Source organism: Sinohyriopsis cumingii, chromosome 4 (assembly GCF_028554795.1).
Source record: "Sinohyriopsis cumingii isolate HCF-2022 chromosome 4, ASM2855479v2, whole genome shotgun sequence".
Classification (NCBI taxonomy): domain Eukaryota; kingdom Metazoa; phylum Mollusca; class Bivalvia; order Unionida; family Unionidae; genus Sinohyriopsis; species Sinohyriopsis cumingii.
This window is the reverse complement of record NC_142964.1, coordinates 22,888,426-22,912,453: the sequence shown is the minus strand read 5'-3', so window position 1 is coordinate 22,912,453 and position 24,028 is coordinate 22,888,426. Positions and strand designations below refer to the sequence as shown.

Here is a 24,028-nt window from a genome sequence, read left to right as displayed (position 1 = left end):
AGGCAGTCATATATACATATGTATATGTCTTTACCTCATATATACATATGTATATGTCTTTACGTCAATATGCATTAAGGCAGTCATATATACATATGTATATGTCTTTATGTCATATATACATATGTATATGTCTTTACGTCAATATGCATTAAGGCAGTCATATATACATATGTATATGTCTTTACCTCATATATACATATGTATATGTCTTTACGTCAATATGCATTAAGGCAGTCATATATACATATGTATATGTCTTTATGTCATATATACATATGTATATGTCTTTACGTCAATATGCATTAAGGCAGTCATATATACATATGTATATGTCTTTACCTCATATATACATATGTATATGTATTTACGTCAATATGCATTAAGGCAGTCATATATACATATGTATATGTCTTTACCTCATATATACATATGTATATGTCTTTACGTCAATATGCATTAAGGCAGTCATATATACATATGTATATGTCTTTACATCAATATGCATTAAGGCAGTCATATATACATATGTATATGTCTTTACATCATATATACATATGTATATGTATTTACGTCAATATGCATTAAGGCAGTCATATATACATATGTATATGTCTTTACCTCATATATACATATGTATATGTCTTTACGTCAATATGCATTAAGGCAGTCATATATACATATGTATATGTCTTTACCTCATATATACATATGTATATGTCTTTATGTCAATATGCATTAAAGTCATATATACATATGTATATGTCTTTACATCATATATACATATGTATATGTATTTACGTCAATATGCATTAAGGCAGTCATATATACATATGTATATGTCTTTACCTCATATATACATATGTATATGTATTTACGTCAATATGCATTAAGGCAGTCATATATACATATGTATATGTCTTTACCTCATATATACATATGTATATGTATTTACGTCAATATGCATTAAGGCAGTCATATATACATATGTAGATGTATTTACGTCATATATACATATGTATATGTCTTTATGTCAATATGCATTAAGGCAGTCATATATACATATGTATATGTCTTTACCTCATATATACATATGTATATGTATTTACGTCAATATGCATTAAGGCAGTCATATATACATATGTAGATGTCTTTATGTCATATATACATATGTATATGTATTTACGTCAATATGCATTAAGGCAGTCATATATACATATGTATATGTCTTTATGTCATATATACATATGTATATGTCTTTACGTCAATATGCATTAAGGCAGTCATATATACATATGTATATGTATTTACGTCAATATGCATTAAGGCAGTCATATATACATATGTATATGTCTTTACATCATATATACATATGTATATGTATTTACGTCAATATGCATTAAGGCAGTCATATATACATATGTATATGTATTTATGTCAATATGCATTAAGGCAGTCATATATACATATGTATATGTCTTTACATCATATATGCATATGTAGATGTCTTTATGTCATATATACATATGTATATGTATTTACATCAATATGCATTAAGGCAGTCATATATACATATGTATGTCTTTACATCATATATACATATGTATATGTATTTACATCAATATGCATTAAGGCAGTCATATATACATATGTATGTCTTTACATCATATATACATATGTATATGTCTTTACGTCAATATGCATTAAGGCAGTCATATATACATATGTATGTCTTTACATCATATATACATATGTATATGTCTTTACGTCAATATGCATTAAGGCAGTCATATATACATATGTATATGTATTTACATCATATATACAACATCATATATACATATGTATATGTATTTACATCAATATGCATTAAGGCAGTCATATATACATATGTATATGTCTTTATGTCATATATACATATGTATATGTCTTTACGTCGATATGCATTAAGGCAGTCATATATACATATGTATATGTCTTTATGTCATATATACATATGTATATGTCTTTACGTCAATATGCATTAAGGCAGTCATATATACAAATGTATATGTCTTTACCTCATATATACATATGTATATGTATTTACGTCAATATGCATTAAGGCAGTCATATATACATATGTATATGTCTTTACATCATATATACATATGTATATGTATTTACGTCAATATGCATTAAGGCAGTCATATATACATATGTATATGTCTTTACATCATACATACATATGTATATGTATTTACGTCAATATGCATTAAGGCAGTCATATATACATATGTATATGTATTTACGTCAATATGCATTAAGGCAGTCATATATACATATGTATATGTATTTACGTCAATATGCATTAAGGCAGTCATATATACATATGTATATGTCTTTACGTCAATATGCATTAAGGCAGTCATATATACATATGTATGTCTTTACATCATATATACATATGTATATGTCTTTACGTCAATATGCATTAAGGCAGTCATATATACATATGTATATGTCTTTACATCATATATACATATGTATATGTATTTACATCAATATGCATTAAAGCAGTCATATATACATATGTATATGTCTTTACCTCATATATACATATGTATATGTATTCACGTCAATATGCATTAAGGCAGTCATATATACATATGTATATGTCTTTACGTCATATATACATATGTATATGTCTTTACGTCAATATGCATTAAGGCAGTCATATATACATATGTATATGTCTTTATGTCATATATACATATGCATATGTCTTTACATCAATATGCATTAAGGCAGTCATATATACATATGTATATGTCTTTATGTCATATATACATATGTATATGTCTTTATGTCAATATGCATTAAGGCAATCATATATACATGTATATGTCTTTACCTCATATATACATATGTATATGTCTTTACCTCATATATACATATGTATATGTCTTTACGTCAATATGCGTTAAGGCAGTCATATATACATATGTATATGTCTTTATGTCATATATACATATGTATATGTCTTTACGTCAATATGCATTAAGGCAGTCATATATACATATGTATATGTCTTTATGTCATATATACATATGTATATGTCTTTATGTCAATATGCATTAAGGCAATCATATATACATATGTATATGTCTTTACCTCATATATACATATGTATATGTCTTTACGTCAATATGCATTAAGGCAGTCATATATACATATGTATATGTCTTTATGTCATATATACATATGTATATGTCTTTACGTCAATATGCATTAAGGCAGTCATATATACATATGTATATGTCTTTACGTCAATATGCATTAAGGCAGTCATATATACATATGTATATGTCTTTACATCATATATACATATGTATATGTATTTACGTCAATATGCATTAAGGCAGTCATATATACATATGCATATGTCTTTACCTCATATATACATATGTATATGTCTTTATGTCAATATGCATTAAGGCAGTCATATATACATATGTATATGTCTTTACCTCATATATACATATGTATATGTCTTTACGTCAATATGCATTAAGGCAGTCATATATACATATGTATATGTCTTTATGTCATATATACATATGTATATGTCTTTACGTCAATATGCATTAAGGCAGTCATATATACATATGTATATGTCTTTACCTCATATATACATATGTATATGTCTTTACGTCAATATGCATTAAGGCAGTCATATATACATATGTATATGTCTTTATGTCATATATACATATGTATATGTCTTTACGTCAATATGCATTAAGGCAGTCATATATACATATGTATATGTCTTTACCTCATATATACATATGTATATGTATTTACGTCAATATGCATTAAGGCAGTCATATATACATATGTATATGTCTTTACCTCATATATACATATGTATATGTCTTTACGTCAATATGCATTAAGGCAGTCATATATACATATGTATATGTCTTTACATCAATATGCATTAAGGCAGTCATATATACATATGTATATGTCTTTACATCATATATACATATGTATATGTATTTACGTCAATATGCATTAAGGCAGTCATATATACATATGTATATGTCTTTACCTCATATATACATATGTATATGTCTTTACGTCAATATGCATTAAGGCAGTCATATATACATATGTATATGTCTTTACCTCATATATACATATGTATATGTCTTTATGTCAATATGCATTAAAGTCATATATACATATGTATATGTCTTTACATCATATATACATATGTATATGTATTTACGTCAATATGCATTAAGGCAGTCATATATACATATGTATATGTCTTTACCTCATATATACATATGTATATGTATTTACGTCAATATGCATTAAGGCAGTCATATATACATATGTATATGTCTTTACCTCATATATACATATGTATATGTATTTACGTCAATATGCATTAAGGCAGTCATATATACATATGTAGATGTATTTACGTCATATATACATATGTATATGTCTTTATGTCAATATGCATTAAGGCAGTCATATATACATATGTATATGTCTTTACCTCATATATACATATGTATATGTATTTACGTCAATATGCATTAAGGCAGTCATATATACATATGTAGATGTCTTTATGTCATATATACATATGTATATGTATTTACGTCAATATGCATTAAGGCAGTCATATATACATATGTATATGTCTTTATGTCATATATACATATGTATATGTCTTTACGTCAATATGCATTAAGGCAGTCATATATACATATGTATATGTATTTACGTCAATATGCATTAAGGCAGTCATATATACATATGTATATGTCTTTACATCATATATACATATGTATATGTATTTACGTCAATATGCATTAAGGCAGTCATATATACATATGTATATGTATTTATGTCAATATGCATTAAGGCAGTCATATATACATATGTATATGTCTTTACATCATATATGCATATGTAGATGTCTTTATGTCATATATACATATGTATATGTATTTACATCAATATGCATTAAGGCAGTCATATATACATATGTATGTCTTTACATCATATATACATATGTATATGTATTTACATCAATATGCATTAAGGCAGTCATATATACATATGTATGTCTTTACATCATATATACATATGTATATGTCTTTACGTCAATATGCATTAAGGCAGTCATATATACATATGTATGTCTTTACATCATATATACATATGTATATGTCTTTACGTCAATATGCATTAAGGCAGTCATATATACATATGTATATGTCTTTACCTCATATATACATATGTATATGTATTTACGTCAATATGCATTAAGGCAGTCATATATACAGATGTATATGTCTTTACCTCATATATACATATGTATATGTATTTACGTCAATATGCATTAAGGCAGTCATATATACATATGTATATGTCTTTACATCATATATACATATGTATATGTCTTTACGTCATATATACATATGTGTATGTCTTTACGTCAATATGCATTAAGGCAGTCATATATACATATGTATATGTATTTACGTCAATATGCATTAAGGCAGTTATATATACATATGTATATGTCTTTACATCATATATACATATGTATATGTCTTTACATCATATATACATATGTATATGTCTTTACGTCATATATACATATGTATATGTATTTACATCAATATGCATTAAGGCAGTCATATATACATATGTATATGTCTTTACCTCATATATACATATGTATATGTATTTACGTCAATATGCATTAAGGCAGTCATATATACATATGTATATGTCTTTACGTCATATATACATATGTATATGTCTTTACATCAATATGCATTAAGGCAGTCATATATACATATGTATATGTCTTTACATCATATATACATATGTATATGTCTTTACCTCATATATACATATGTATATGTCTTTGCGTCAATATGCGTTAAGGCAGTCATATATACATATGTATATGTCTTTATGTCATATATACATATGCATATGTCTTTACGTCAATATGCATTAAGGCAGTCATATATACATATGTATATGTCTTTATGTCATATATACATATGTATATGTCTTTACGTCAATATGCATTAAGGCAATCATATATACATATGTATATGTCTTTACCTCATATATACATATGTATATGTCTTTACGTCAATATGCATTAAGGCAGTCATATATACATATGTATATGTCTTTATGTCATATATACATATGTATATGTCTTTACGTCAATATGCATTAAGGCAGTCATATATACATATGTATATGTCTTTACCTCATATATACATATGTATATGTCTTTACGTCAATATGCATTAAGGCAGTCATGTATACATATGTATATGTCTTTATGTCATATATACATATGTATATGTCTTTACGTCAATATGCATTAAGGCAGTCATATATACATATGTATATGTCTTTACGTCAATATGCATTAAGGCAGTCATATATACATATGTATATGTCTTTACATCATATATACATATGTATATGTATTTACGTCAATATGCATTAAGGCAGTCATATATACATATGTATATGTCTTTACCTCATATATACATATGTATATGTCTTTACGTCAATATGCATTAAGGCAGTCATATATACATATGTATATGTCTTTACCTCATATATACATATGTATATGTCTTTATGTCAATATGCATTAAGGCAGTCATATATACATATGTATATGTCTTTACATCATATATACATATGTATATGTATTTACGTCAATATGCATTAAGGCAGTCATATATACATATGTATATGTCTTTACCTCATATATACATATGTATATGTATTTACGTCAATATGCATTAAGGCAGTCATATATACATATGTATATGTCTTTACCTCATATATACATATGTATATGTATTTACGTCAATATGCATTAAGGCAGTCATATATACATATGTATATGTCTTTACCTCATATATACATATGTATATGTATTTACGTCAATATGCATTAAGGCAGTCATATATACATATGTAGATGTATTTACGTCATATATACATATGTATATGTCTTTATGTCAATATGCATTAAGGCAGTCATATATACATATGTATATGTCTTTACCTCATATATACATATGTATATGTATTTACGTCAATATGCATTAAGGCAGTCATATATACATATGTAGATGTCTTTATGTCATATATACATATGTATATGTATTTACGTCAATATGCATTAAGGCAGTCATATATACATATGTATATGTCTTTATGTCATATATACATATGTATATGTCTTTACGTCAATATGCATTAAGGCAGTCATATATACATATGTATATGTATTTACGTCAATATGCATTAAGGCAGTCATATATACATATGTATATGTCTTTACATCATATATACATATGTATATGTATTTACGTCAATATGCATTAAGGCAGTCATATATACATATGTATATGTATTTATGTCAATATGCATTAAGGCAGTCATATATACATATGTATATGTCTTTACATCATATATGCATATGTAGATGTCTTTATGTCATATATACATATGTATATGTATTTACATCAATATGCATTAAGGCAGTCATATATACATATGTATATGTCTTTACGTCATATATACATATGTATATGTATTTATATCAATATGCATTAAGGCAGTCATATATACATATGTATATGTCTTTACATCATATATACATATGTATATGTCTTTACGTCAATATGCATTAAGGCAGTCATATATACATATGTATGTCTTTACATCATATATACATATGTATATGTATTTACATCAATATGCATTAAGGCAGTCATATATACATATGTATGTCTTTACATCATATATACATATGTATATGTCTTTACGTCAATATGCATTAAGGCAGTCATATATACATATGTATGTCTTTACATCATATATACATATGTATATGTCTTTACGTCAATATGCATTAAGGCAGTCATATATACATATGTATATGTCTTTACCTCATATATACATATGTATATGTATTTACGTCAATATGCATTAAGGCAGTCATATATACAGATGTATATGTCTTTACCTCATATATACATATGTATATGTATTTACGTCAATATGCATTAAGGCAGTCATATATACATATGTATATGTCTTTACATCATATATACATATGTATATGTCTTTACGTCATATATACATATGTATATGTCTTTACGTCAATATGCATTGAGGCAGTCATATATACATATGTATATGTATTTACGTCAATATGCATTAAGGCAGTTATATATACATATGTATATGTCTTTACATCATATATACATATGTATATGTCTTTACATCATATATACATATGTATATGTCTTTACGTCATATATACATATGTATATGTATTTACATCAATATGCATTAAGGCAGTCATATATACATATGTATATGTCTTTACCTCATATATACATATGTATATGTATTTACGTCAATATGCATTAAGGCAGTCATATATACATATGTATATGTCTTTACCTCATATATACATATGTATATGTATTTACATCAATATGCATTAAGGCAGTCATATATACATATGTATATGTCTTTACCTCATATATACATATGTATATGTATTTACGTCAATATGCATTAAGGCAGTCATATATACATATGTATGTCTTTACATCATATATACATATGTATATGTATTTACGTCAATATGCATTAAGGTAGTCATATATACATATGTATGTCTTTACATCATATATACATATGTATATGTTTTTACCTCATATATACATATGTATATGTCTTTACGTCAATATGCATTAAGGCAGTCATATATACATATGTATGTCTTTACATCATATATACATATGTATATGTATTTACGTCAATATGCATTAAGGCAGTCATATATACATATGTATATGTCTTTACGTCATATATACATATGTATATGTCTTTACGTCAATATGCATTAAGGCAGTCATATATACATATGTAGATGTCTTTATGTCATATATACATATGTATATGTCTTTACGTCAATATGCATTAAGGCAGTCATATATACATATGTATATGTCTTTACATCATATATACATATGTATATGTCTTTACGTCAATATGCATTAAGGCAGTCATATATACATATGTATATGTATTTACGTCAATATGCATTAAGGCAGTCATATATACATATGTATATGTCTTTACATCATATATACATATGTATATGTCTTTACATCATATATACATATGTATATGTCTTTACATCATATATACATATGTATATGTCTTTACGTCAATATGCATTAAGGCAGTCATATATACATATGTATATGTATTTACGTCAATATGCATTAAGGCAGTCATATATACATATGTATATGTCTTTACGTCATATATACATATGTATATGTCTTTACATCATATATACATATGTAGATGTCTTTATGTCATATATACATATGTATATGTATTTACGTCAATATGCATTAAGGCAGTCATATATACATATGTATATGTCTTTACGTCATATATACATATGTATATGTATTTACGTCAATATGCATATCTATATGTATTTACATGTGTGGATACCAATATCGACACTGATGGAAGAAGTGGCATTAAAAAAACTATACTTTGCAAAGGACAGCTAAAAATACAATATCATCATGCAAATGACAGTGGCCTCTATTGAGAGAGGCTTTATAAAAGGTGAATCACTGTATTATAAAGTTATCATAAATACTAAAGTCCACTGAAGGAACTGATGCTCAACTGGTTCACAAGAAAAGCCAGGAATTATGATAAGTTCATTTCTTGTATACTTTAAAAGATATTTTGTGTACCATTGTATACAAGATACATTTTAAAGATTATACATAAATATCTAAACTACAATCAACATACCTGCATATGATGCCTGTGGAGCAATCAATTTTTCCATTTTCCAATATCTGAGATTCACATATTTCTTCTCACTATTTACATCAAAGTCATCTGAAAAATAAACTGTTCCATTTAAACAAATCTCTTTAACACCCTTTTCAAATTTCCAGTGAAAGCTGTTGTAAATATCACTTATATAAAAAGAACAATATACACACTCTTAAAGACCAAATTGTCATAAATTCTGTGTAATCTAGTCCTGCCGCTATGTATTTATGTCCTTAACTATTACCCTTCATCTTTGTGAAAGTTCATAATCTTTTTTCCCATGATGCACTGTGCATATGGTAAGAATCAATTACTGACATTCAGGGGCCTAGGATTTTAACAAAAAAATAAGGGAATGACTTAAAAGATTTTTTCTTAAAATGAAGCCAATTTCTGCTCAATCCCAATTACTTATCAGAGACAAATTAAGAAAAAGAATGACAAAAACATCTTTTAATTCAAGTAAAAAAGCTGTAAGGCTTCTCACGCTATACCACAAAGTGCTATGAGCTACATGTAAGTAAATTCTGAATTACCATGCTCAGTGTTTGTTCCAGATGTAGCTTGCTGTTTCTGTTTGATATGAGTAAAGTTTGGCTTTAATATACCAACTGCGGCTGATGCAGAATCGGAATTTGAACCAGCAGACTGTGACACTAATATTTCCTGTCCAGATTTTGCTTCCAAACTACTATCTGGGATCTCAACAACAAATGAATCAGATGTTGATGATGCTGGTTGAGACTTTGACACTTGTGTATTTGTTCTGGGTTTTTGGAAATTTGATGTCTGGATCTTGGAGGGAAAATCTGACACAACTATGGGAGATCTACAGATAAAAATCATTTACAAATTACAATGTATTCTTGCTCAAAGCTGATGATTATTTTTAACAACATGTCTCTAAGCACATCACTTTTGATTTTAGTGCAAGGAAATTTTACACTTATCGAGAAATAAATCTGCACTTTATGCATTCATTCTCAAAATATAAGAATGTTTTAGAGGTCCCCTGGGGCAACAAACAAATCCCAATGGACCAAAAATCAAGCTATTTAAATAACAATATTGTTTTTCAAATTCTAGCAGTTTACTCCTAAAAATATTATTTTCAATTTGATAAAAAAAAATCTCTCTTCCAAAATGATGGGTCCAGACCACATTCCCAATCACTCTAAAAAAATGTCTAAAAAATGTCTGAAATTTTGTAACAGTAAAATATCATTTTCCACTGAGCAATCCTCATCATAATCAGCTGCATTAAATGTACACACTGTCCTGTTGGTGTTAATGGTCTTGTTCTAATAATTCTAAATTTGTTTTTATACATTGTGATATCAAAACTAACATTCAGACTCAGTCTGACAGGCATTTAACATTACAATATCAAAACTAATATTCAGACTCAGTCTACATAGACATTTAATATTACAATATCAAAACTAATATTCGGACTCAGTCTACATAGACATTTAACATTACAATATCAAAACTAATATTCAGACTTAGCCTACATAGACATTTAATATTACAATATCAAAACTAATATTCAGACTCAGTCTACATAGACATTTAACATTACAATATCAAAACTAATATTCAGACTCAGTCTGACACAGACATTTGATATTACAATATCAAAACTAATATTCAGACTTAGTCTACATAGACATTTAACATTACAATATCAAAACTAATATTCACTCAGTCTGACATAGACATTTAACATTACAATATCAAAACTAATATTCAGACTTAGTCTACATAGACATTTAATATTACAATATCAAAACTAATATTCAGACTCGGTCTACATAGACATTTAACATTACAATATCAAAACTAATATTCAGACTCGGTCTACATAGACATTTAACATTACAATATCAAAACTAATATTCAGACTCAGTCTGACACAGATATTTAACATTTCAATAACATAATTAATATTCAAACTAATGCTGACAGATATTTAACATTACAAGAAATGATTATTCTGATATTTAGACACAAAATTGCATGCTGTATATACTTGCTTATGAGTCCAGCTGCAAACTGCACAGACCCAGACCTGCCATTACATAATGCACCTGTCCAGCAGATCTGTTTTGCAATAGATACTACATTTTATTTACCTTACTTCTTGACTGGTCTCCTGACTTTCATCAGACTCATGTTCAATTTGGTTTGAAGTTTCTGAATCCATTCTATGACTTTTGTCAGATGATGCCAAGGTGGACTGTGCTACCTTGCCATTTGTACTAATGCTTTTTGAAGTCTCTGTTGGCCTGTTCATAGCCTTTTTTGGACTCTTACCTTTTGAAAAGTTTGGAACACTTAAATTGACAAGATGTTCATGGTTTGATTCTATCACAGAAGAAGAAAGATTTGTTGCTGTGAGTGGTTTAGTCTGTGAAAGGCCTTTTCTGCCACCAAATTTATACCCTTGTGAAGTGGTTTTAGAACCAAGGACATTTTTAGATACAGTATGCTCAACTGATGAGACTGCAGCAAATGATGGAACGCTGCTTGAATTGATATTGGAAACATTATCCGTGGTTGGTAATGAATTCTGCACAACTTCACCGTGATGAGTTGCCATATTGTCCAGTTTGCTTGGACTGTTTACACTCCTAACATTGTCAAGTGTCTGTAACTCAGCATGAAGATTTGTCAAATCCTGGGATTTATTATTTGATTGAATGTGCTCTCCTCTGCAAATTTTACCATCACTAGACAATTCCAGCTGGGACTCCATATTAGTTAGAAAATTATCAAATCGCTCAGCCAAGTTTTGTACAGCCTTTACTAACAATTTTACTTCATTTTCCCTCTTCTTGTCTCTCACTTCCAACTGTTGTATCCTGAACAGCAGATCTGCAAATTGAAAAGAAATAATGTTTGTCTCAAGCATCTATTTGTCTTAACACAATGAGCTCATTAATAACAGCCTTGAAATGAGAATAAGTTTGTACCAATGGTATCTCTATTTGATCCTTACATGCATATTGTTTATGTTAATTTCTAAGTTTAGCTGAAAGCCTTTTCCTCCAGTAGGTAGGTAAGAAAAAGATATAGCATAGCTGAAAGCCTTTTCCTCCAAGTAGGTTGGTAAGAAAAAGATATCGTATAGCTGAAAGCCTTTTCCTCCAAGAAGATAGGTAAGAAAAAGACATCATGTAGCTGAAAGCCTTTTCCTCCAAGTAGGTAGGTAAGAAAAAGACATCGTGTAGCTGAAAGCCTTTTCCTCCAAGTAGGTAGGTAAGAAAAAGACATCGTATAGCTGAAAGCCTTTTCCTCCAAATAGGAAGGTAAGAAAAAGACATTGTGTTCAGCAAGAATATTCTCCATAGGTTCTTTAGAATAAAATTTAGGAAAAATAAAAAGAACAAAAGATACTAATTAAGGGATACTAATTAAGGGATACTAATTAAGGAATCATGAGACTTGAAACATTAATGGCACACATTTGACCTAATTAACACTGTTCCTTTCTCAACTAATCAGTATGCCAAATTAGCTCAGTGCATATAGCATGAAACCCTGAGTCCAAGAGTCACAGGTATGATACCTGCCTACAGAATACAAGGCTTCTGCCTTGGTGTGTCTTTGCATGATACAGTTAAATTATAAAGCCAACCAACCAACCAGCATGTAAATAAAGGAAACCCTATTCAGGACTGTACTTAGAAATTGTCAGTATCCACATATTATGATAGTATCCAATGTCAACACTATATGTCATGGATACTGTTGTCAATGGAAACGGGGTCCCGAGTGGCTGAGTGGTCTAAAGCGCTCTTCGTTACGGATCACTGCCATCTCACCTCTGTCTGCGGCGGTTCGAGTCTAAGATTCAGCCAATGTGGGCATGTGAGAAAGCTTGCCAGTAGCTTCTCGTGGGTCGGTGGTTCTTTCCGGGGTTTTCCGGGTTCTTCCTCCACCATTAATACTGGCCGCCATGTATAGCCCATCGTGCTGAAAAATGGCGTTAAACCCCACAACAACAAGTCAATGGAAACTGCATTAACTCATTAACCCCTGGTGCCGTGTTTATGTGGCAGGAGGTAATAGCCTACTGCCGAGTTCTGTAGCGTCAAGGTCATGTCTGACACAATAAAGTGGGTGGTATTATAGAAAGGTAGGCAGATGTAGCTCTACAATGATACCAAATAATCTGTACATTTTAGTTGCACTACAAAATACAGATGGAAAAACCTAATTTTTTGGTCCTGTTTTTATTTCACCCAAAATATGCCTGTGGTCAGATCCAATTTTGTGTTTGGATTTTAGACTTTTTGGTCTCAGATCTAAGGCAGACCAGTCTGAACTGCACACAGACAGGCAAACCTTTGCAAAAAGTAGGACAAGGTGGGCATTTGGAATAAAGAAAGGTCTCAATACAAAAAATGATGGTCCATTAGGCAAAAAAAGAACCAATTGTTCATACACAAGCAAAATAACCAAAGGAAAACAATGTTTCTAACATAACTAGACATTAGGCTAATGGAAAATTTCTTGGAAGTCAATGTATTTGGATGTATTCAGTGATAGCCCCCAAAATGTGTTTCCTACTTGCATTGCAGGCAAAAACGACAAAAACCTCCAGGGGTTAATGAGTTAAAGTATGAGATTTTTTAGGAAGATGATGATAATTCAATTCACTTTAAGAAAAGTACAATCGCAAACTGCTTAGACCCTGATCTGTCATTGCATAATACAATGGAAGATCTGAATCTGTGTAATTTGTTAGAGGTAATGGCAGTAGAACACACAAAAGAAACCGTGATCTGCTGGTGCATGATGCGATGGCAGATAAAGGACAAGGTTGCCTGCAGTTGGACTTGACTTATATGCAAGCATATATGGTGTACATAATGAATAGATGATATTAAGATAAATTATTTTGTTTTTAAAACAAAAACATATCTCCACCCTCCCTCACCAATCATGATGATGTCCTTAACTTAATACAAAGTACTTTATCACTTTGTGACCTTGTAAATAAGGTCACAGTCACCTAGTTGGGTGATGGAATCCACTGAACATATCTAAACATTCAATTTGGTCTGGTTTGGCTAAATAGTATTTTTATGTCGTTTTTTATATAGATATATTGCTTACAAAGTAAGTGTGATAGATGGATGGACAGACAGCAAAAAACCAATGTTTCCCTTCCTGGGAAGGGGAAGATATAATACATCATTAATTCCAAGTCTGTAGCTTTAACAAATTATAATAAATACATACTGTGGTAAGAACTTGACCAAGGCACATGAAGAATAACTTCAATTTGCAATCCGTTTAAAATCATACACTCACAGACCTGTATGCTGCATGGAGATCTGATAAGCCTCCATTAGAGGCCATGTTCTAATGACTTTATTATCAACCAATCAAGTTGTAGCTCTCAGGATTTTGGTTATTCAGTATGCATTGCCACAACATGTAAAAAACCTAAAACTGTTGGAAAGGCACAATATGATTGGTTACATATGCATATTATATATCTAAACCATAAAAGAAAAAACATATCTGGGAAATTAGTGACTGAGTCTGTTAGGGAATGACCACAATTATTTTCTTTTCAAATTTCCATGTAACTTCGATTCATTGTGCTTGGTCTCATTTTAATATAATTGTTTCAACAATATTCACAGATCTGAATAGTACACAGCAGAGTATTGCTGGGAATAAAGAAAACAAAATATTGAATTATAAACAATTACTCTGTCAACATTATATCTGTCCAAAAACTGGAGCTATTTTTCAAATAAGTTCAAAACCTGTTATGGAAATGGTACAGAACTAAATTTCGTTCAAAATGGATAACAGAAAATGTCATTTAGTTACCTGGTCCATCTTAAATTGATTACCATACATAATCTGTTATAGATCAAGTCCGACTGCAAGCAACACAGACCCTGATCTGCCATTGCATAATGCACCAGCAGATCATGGTCTATGTTTTTTGTTCTACTGATTACTCTTAACAAACTGCACAGACCCAGACCCAGAACTGGGTCTCTATAGTTTATTGTTGGACTGGACTAACAAGTGAGTATTTCATCATCATTGAAACAGAACAACATATGAGAATGTTACAATTTCACAGCAACTGTTACAATGTTGCAAAAGTGTATGGGGGGAAATCCACTTTAAAAGTAAAGTGATCATAATAGCTTAACAAATGATGCTAATTTTGTTACATACCTTTATGACTTCCAAATGAGCTGAAATGAGAAGAAAGAAAAAACATCTTCAGAATTCTGCTCCTGAATTAATTACACAGTGAAACTAAGGGAAAGGTGAAAAAATTGCTGTTTCCTACTACATCCTACCCTCATGGAAACAAGAATTTAGTCAAACAAGGTGCATAACTGAAATTAGTGCAAATAAAATGACTGGTCAAAATGAATGTATACCAAACTACCAATGTACAACTACAAACTACTACTATACAATGTACTGAGTTCCACAGCAAACCACTAAAAACTGCAAAATTAGTTGCATTTCCTAAATTATGTCACATAATTCATCTAACACTAAGTCCTACAACAATCATGGAAATATAAAGATTAGTGCATCTTTAGACAACATAGAGCTAGAAAGAAGGATAAACATAAACTTACTCTGGAGCTACACCATCGTCTCCCATTGACGGATGGATGCCAAGAATAGACAACATGGATGCCTGCAGATAAGAGTGGGGGATGGGTGGCACTTACCCACCCACAACCCTTATTTTACATCTAAACATTTTTTGATCTACATCTGTAAAACTCAACAGCTGACTACTATGTGTTTTCCACATCACCCAAATAATTCTGTAGACGTCCTTGTTAGACACAATAATATGCACCAAATTTCATTGCTATCCATAAAATGTTGCAAAGCCAGTTCAGTTTGCAAGATTCTGTCTTTGACTGCATTCAGCTGTCAGACAAAATGGACAAAAACTAAAGAATGCAGACATTTGTTGATAAGACCATATAAAGATGATGATCATAACAATGGACAAAATTTCAATGCCCTCTGGCCTGGAACTGAAGAGGAAGTGTCTCTGCTACTGACTATGCAAATACCATTCCATGAGGACTGCTCATCACTGTCTGGACAAGCTGTCCACCAGAACATTTCTCTTGCGTGAAATGTGGCAGATTCTACGGGTGATCTCTGATGACGCTGTCAAATAGAGAAAGACTTCCAAGCTGAGAGAAGGGGCATAAGTGCCCTGTTAATGACTGAGTTATGCATAAATGATGCGTTGTCCATAACAACCATGATGAGAAGATGTCTTATGCAGCTGATGCACCTTTGTAGTGCTAAAAATTAGCCAGGATCATGATATGAAGGAAAGACGTTTCTTGCTGATTACAAACAAAGAGATACAAATCTGGGAAAAAACAGGTTCAGTGTTTGTATCCATAAATAAAAAATTTATAATGGAACTGACATCACTGCTGTCTAATGCTGTTTAATTAGTATGAATAATATGCGCTACAGTCACAGCGTGTAAATCATTTTTCATTTTCATCTTTTAGGCTGATATTTAGTGTTAATTCAATTAATGCACCACAATATCATCACAAAAGATGAAATTGATGTATTCTCACAGATTTTTTGCACCACTTTTGCTCTCTTTGAAGGATCACAGCCACTGTGAATAAAAAAATTGGGGGTTTGGGGGGCATTTAAAAAAAATATATATTTTGGGTAAAATTTCAGAAAATTGGAATTTCTAGATTTTTAAATAAACATTCAGGATGATCAGAGTAATTTGGAATAAATGGCAGGTCTGCAAACCCTGCTGGACTACTCTTTTGGGCTCCCTGAGCACCCCAGCATTAATATGAAGCATTAGTATACATGAAGGAGAAGGGTTCTAGAGTGAGCATTGGAACTATATAAACTTTTCCTGATTTCACCACCAACTCAAATGTGATGACAACTGGATCCTATGTAGGATCAAAGTGATCCCCAGTTTGCTAGAAACAAGAACTGTAACAATACATCTGAAGCCTTCAAGGGAGAACTAAGTCTGCTGCCATGTTGAGAGTCACCTGGAAAGAGGAGATGGTGAGCAGAAAATGATGTCTTCTCAACCAGTCTTGCTAAGAGAGACAGTATTTGTGAAATTCTGTTGGGAGTGATCCTTGATGGGTGAGGAAAATCTTTGTTAGGGATTAGACCTAGTAACTGGCTTTGTTCATCAACCAGTTATTGAAGACCTGGATAATAAGGACCCCTAAAGATCACAAGTGATCACCCATCATCCTAGTGAAGGTTCATGGAGTGGAGTCTTAGCCAAAAGGAACTAACCAAAACTGAAAGATCTTTGGCCCAGAAAAACCTGCAGTAATTTTCTGTGGGCTGAGGAAATGCATGTGAAAGTTGGCATCCTGAATATATATATGGCAACTGCCCAGTTGTTTGACCATATGGCATTTGTTATTGAGATGCATGGATGTCTCTTTTTGGACACTAGAAAGATTCAGGAATAAAATCCCATACTTTGAATGTTTGTCACCCTCTCAGCTGCACCTTCCTTAGAAGGATGTACACTTCTTACCAGCTGAGGTTCCAGTTTGTTCTGATGAAACCAAATGAAGGTTCTATGACAGAGGTGGAACATCCCACAAATATTATCAGTAAATTTACTCTCTTTTACTGTGTAAAGTAACCAAGCGTCATCTGTTAGGTCTGACAATGCCTCTGAAAAAGGGCAAAGTGAAGAGATCAGCAGACTACCTGCCCAGGCCCTTCTGGCCAATCTGTCTTTAGAAAGACAGGCAAATTGAGTTTTATATTGGAATGACAGTTCTGTTAAAGTCCCTGCTTAGAAGGGTACCAATAGACTTTTCCGACTGGTGTCTTCTTTTGTAAGTTAGTCCAGGCCTGGGACTGTGGCCAGTGACTGATGTTGTTGATACCTCAAACCAATAAATCACTGTGACGCCCTCCAATAATCTCTTTAAGCAGCTGCAGATAAAAAATTAACAGGTTGAAAAAGGCAACTGCAAAAAGGCTGGCATGGGAAGCAATGGTAACAAGTATATAAGACTTCAGCTCCATAGTCTCTAGAGACTTAGTGGAGATACAGGTCTGAACTCCTGCTTATAACCCAGCCTGGCAGAAGGAGGAAGTTAACCTCACTGGCAAACGTCCAGATGTCTTCATCATCTGTAAACTGGCCCAAAGGGTGGAAGTGAGATGGGGACACAAAGGGAAGGAAAGGACCAGACGCTTATAGGTCTTCAGAGATTTAATTAGTGTCTGCTAAAATTGTCAGTTCATTGTCCTGCCATTGCTCTCAAGGTCACAGAGAGAGAGAGAGAGAGAGAGAGTGTGTGTGTGTGTGTCGTGCATGCATGTGTTCTGGAATTTTAATGTAGGTTTTTAACAAATTCAGTTATATCGCTATGATGTTTGCAGTGTGGCAGTTTATAGTGACGTCAAGCAGTGAGGCATGCTGTAGACATATAACATCATGTCAGACCCATTATCTTGACACCAGGGCAATCAGTCCTAAAACTAAACTCTTAATGCTGAGTGCTAACTGAGGCAGCTGTTAGTACCATTTTTAGAAGTCTTTGGTTTGACCCAATCCCTTTCCCTACATGGTAGAGAAAAGCCAGTGTACGATCACCATGTTGATTGACTAAACATACAGTAAGGGGAGTCATCCACCCAACCCTTTTTCTTACACCAGTGATAGGCATCCAGTGACCATTGTTTAAGCCCTGTGACCATTGATGGATAAATGGTGACTGGTACTTTTCATTTTACTCTATGTCCAGTGCCTGGGTCCTAGTCCTCATTGCCTGGCACCCAGTGCTCAGTCAATGATCAATGAACTGGTCAGGTGATGGTGACCTGATCAAGGAGTCTGCAAAATCCAATGAATGGGATCTCCTTTTGAACACAGGCCTATCTGATTGAGCAGAAGACTGCCTCTCTTGCACTTGGATGGTGATACTTGCACATGGGTTCTGGTTACTTTCCTACACCACAAACATAAAGTCCACTTCACTTATTATAGACTGATTCTCTGACAGTTCCCTTGATCAATATAATCTGTCTAATAGCTCAGGTTTTCAAATAGAAGAAAGCAGTCAGATTTTCAGGAACTTCATCATATATATTTGCTACAATAGAACACTAGGAGAGCACATGTATTATATGTGTACTCTTGCAAACATGCAAGTGCTACATTAGAATTTTCTTAATACTTTCTCACACAAAAATCATTTTTGGGGATAATACGGGTTTCAAAGACAGAAGTCATTATTTTATTGATTTATTTCATTTTCTTGTGATCAATGTATCTAAAAAAATAAGGATACACAGGTGAGTAAAAGACTCAGAGGGCTTGTCCCAAACAGAAAAAACCCTGGGCCAGTCAGTTACATAAGTAGTAATGTAGTTATAGAGTGAGGGGTCTCAATAGTTTCTAAGTTGTGATCCACAAGCCCCAACTGTACACCCACAAGCAATGACTCTTGTGTCACAACACAACCCCTCTATTTGACGCGTATCGAGACCTTGGTATGTGAACACACACCTATTGCTCAGACATGCTGGTTTCATAATCTGGCAGTTATTTCAAAGTTATGCAAAACCATCCCCACCCCTAAGTTACACCCAACTAGTTATGCAAAACCATCCCCACCCCTTAGTTACACCCAACCAGTCATGCAAAACTATCAACCACCCCTTAGTTACACCCAACTAGGGCTGCATAAAATTGTAAAACTAAAAACAACCCACAATAAGATCACAAGTAGTAAAGTCTCCATCTTGAATAAGAGTTGTGCAAAATTACAAAAATATAAACATAATTACATAATAACCACCTTTTCAACCCAAAAATATAGGGATAATCATAAGATGGAATTTTTTTATCATTTTAACATGTTTTTCTTGTTATCTTATGCGCATAGGCCTGCACAGCCACAGCAGATGATGCCAACACCCCAAAGACAGACGACACTTCAAGGGCGCTATTCGCATGGTCTCTCGAGACTAAGCCGCCAATGATGATAATGATTATTATTATTATTATTACAATCAATCATCATATATATTTAATGAAATGAACTTACCATCCACATTCAGGACATGTATTATCAAAATCCAGGTCACTGTGACCCTTATTAAACTGCATTTGATTAACTCTCTTCAGGATAAATCTGGTGGATTGTTTCATCTCAGCCATATCTTGTTTGAAAGTGCGAAACTGTAAAACAGAGCACAAGGACATTTGAAAATTATCCAGTCTGTGGTCTGCTGTGACATGTACAATATATGTTCACTTTTCATACCGGGGCTGAAAAATGACAACTTCATAAAATGTGAACATTTTTTTGTACACCAAGATAGAAGTGGGCATTTGGAAACAAAAGAATCCCCCTGAGAGAACCACAAACCATGGAAAGGCAATCACTCATGCTTACAAGTGCTGGCACTGTGCATCAAACCTTCGGCCATACAAATGCTAAGCAAGCAGCTTAACCCTTTACCTCATGCAAGCGTCTTTGGATGCCTCAACTCCATTTGTATACAAGCACCTTTGGACGCCTCTACCCAATTCGCATACAAGCGCCTTTGAACGCCTGCTGTAAACATTAGCCATTTTAGCAGGTTTTCATAGCACAACCTTTGGGGAAAGCCCCTATTAGATACTACATTCATTGCTGTGAATGACCATTATGTCAGATCACGTGGTCGCTGTTTATGCTCTGGTCAAAATATGCTATTTAAAGTAACTGGGACATATTCTACTCTCTCCAAAATGGAGGTTGTGGATTTCATTCAGTACTGAAAAAGTTTTCATGATTAGAATCACAACTATGAAAGCTTCAATAACTTAGGTAAATGCTCTGATATTGATGTAGGCAGCAATTAGATTTTATAAATTATCAAATTCAGATGACTCAGTGATTCAAGTATGAGAAATGGCAGCTATGGTTGGTCACACAGCTTCACTGACTTGATGGTGAACAAGTTCTCTTAAGACTTTAAAGCAAATTCTTCAGTGAAAAATAATTACACAGCTATAACGATCGGACTTTACTCTTAAATTTTTCCATACATAATAAATGTGTACCATAAATGTAAAATGGTTAAACTTTCTGTTAAAAATACATACACTACACTGCTTAACAGTTAACAGGCAGGCCTATGTGTATGGAGTCATATAGGTAACAGGTGTTCTATTTATAGTGCACCGCACTGAGTAACTTTGCTACATGTGTATCGAAGGGCTGAAAAGCCATACTCTCTATGAGGTAAAGGGTTAACTATTAAAGAATCCCATCCCTATGCATCAAGGACATATTCATAGAGGCGCTCCCCATTCCACTTTTATGTTCAACAGTGTAAGAAGATTAATTTAATTTAATCATTCATTGGAATTACAGTGCTCACCATCTGGTATGTCCTGGCATCAATAATCACATCCTAATTCTTGTAATCTACAGTACCAAACCAAAATTCACCAAAAAATAATTATGTAACAAAATCTTGACATACTGATAAGCATGAGAAAGAAACTGGCATAAAATCTGAACATCTGCAAGACAAATAACAACATTCGCTGATAAATATCAAAGACAATTCTTGTACATAAAGTACATGATACATATAACTGTACTATAACCGTACTACTGTACATAAAGTACATGATTCATATAACTACTACTGTACTGTAACTGTACTACTGTACATAAAGTACATGATACTGTTACATATATCTGATTTAATATGTATTTATTATAATTTAATTGTTTGTTTGTCAGTTATATTTTTTTTTAATACTTTTCTTACATGCTATTGTAATGTAAATTTATTCACTAGAGATGATACTTTTTCAGAAAATTGTTTGGCCTTGTCTGTTAGTTTATAAACACCAGGTGTCGATCTAAATTTTGACCTTGATTCAAAATTAGTAAACAAAGTTCTATTTTATTTTAAAATCATTGGTTGTTTCCAAGGTCATGATGGGCCTACATGGTTTAAGATGTAAACAACTTTTTTTTAATTTTTTTATTTTTGAGAAAATTATTGGTCTACTCAAGGCCATATTCTGTGTGTGTCATATAAACATGATCACGTGACTTCCCTCTTTGATTTCGCAATTCTGGTGTCTCCATAACTACGCATTTGTTAGTTTTTTAATAGTAACTTGTAGAGAGACATTTCTGAGTTTTCGGGCTTTTACACTTGGTATAAATTTGTTTTCTTTGTTGTTGCCAGATTTTGAGTTATTATTATCTTCAGATTATTTGGATTTCAAAAGGATTAATTCATTATTCTCTGGAAATATCTGAAGAGTGCTCACACAGATTTTGGAAAGACATTGTTTACAAGTTTAATTTGGATTACCAATACCGGAGTGCCATTATTTACATTTCTATAAGTATCTGAAGATAATCACAGTACTGACTACAGCATACATCATCATCATCCATCTTGGATTTTCCATCAGGATTCGAACTTGAAATTATTAGAACATTTGTTACTAAGACTTTTGCAAAATAATTTGTGGATTATTCTTAGATTTAACTGGATTGGAATCTTGAAACTTTAAGTTCTCCTTTTTTCATTTTTACAAAAAATTTCCTGGAAATTAAATTATTTGTTAAATTTTAAAAAGCTTGTTGTTTTCACTCTTTCTGTGTTACTGTTTATTCAAGCCTAAACACGTAACAATACATATAACTGTACTACTGTACATAAAGTACATGATACATATAACTACTACTGTACATAAAGTACATGATACATATAACTGTACTACTGTACTATAACTGTACTACTGTACATAAAGTACATGATACATATAACTACTACTGTACTATAACTGTACTACTTGTACGTAAAGTACATGATACATATAACTACTACTGTACTATAACTACTACTACTGTACATAAAGTACACAATATATATAATTGCACTACTGTATTATAACTGTACTACTGTACATAAAGTACATAATACATATAACTGCACTACTGTACATAAAGTACATGATACATATAACTGTACTACTGTACTACAACTGTACTACTGTACATAAA

The 24,028-nt window shown here is 31.8% G+C and overlaps 1 protein-coding gene across 1 annotated transcript in view; it reads right to left on the bottom strand.

Moving 5' to 3' along the window:
- The window catches only part of LOC149800808 (uncharacterized), a 101,324-nt gene that overhangs the window by 69,418 nt on the left and 7,878 nt on the right, over positions 1-24,028 (bottom strand). Inside the window, exons 3-7 of the mRNA XM_089954800.1 lie at positions 21,050-21,183; positions 16,158-16,177; positions 12,080-12,821; positions 10,481-10,773; positions 9,918-10,007 (exon numbers count right to left, since the gene is read on the bottom strand). Of these exons, the coding sequence (XP_089810926.1) occupies positions 9,918-10,007; positions 10,481-10,773; positions 12,080-12,821; positions 16,158-16,177; positions 21,050-21,183 (1,279 nt within the window). The remainder of the gene's footprint in view (positions 1-9,917; positions 10,008-10,480; positions 10,774-12,079; positions 12,822-16,157; positions 16,178-21,049; positions 21,184-24,028) is intronic.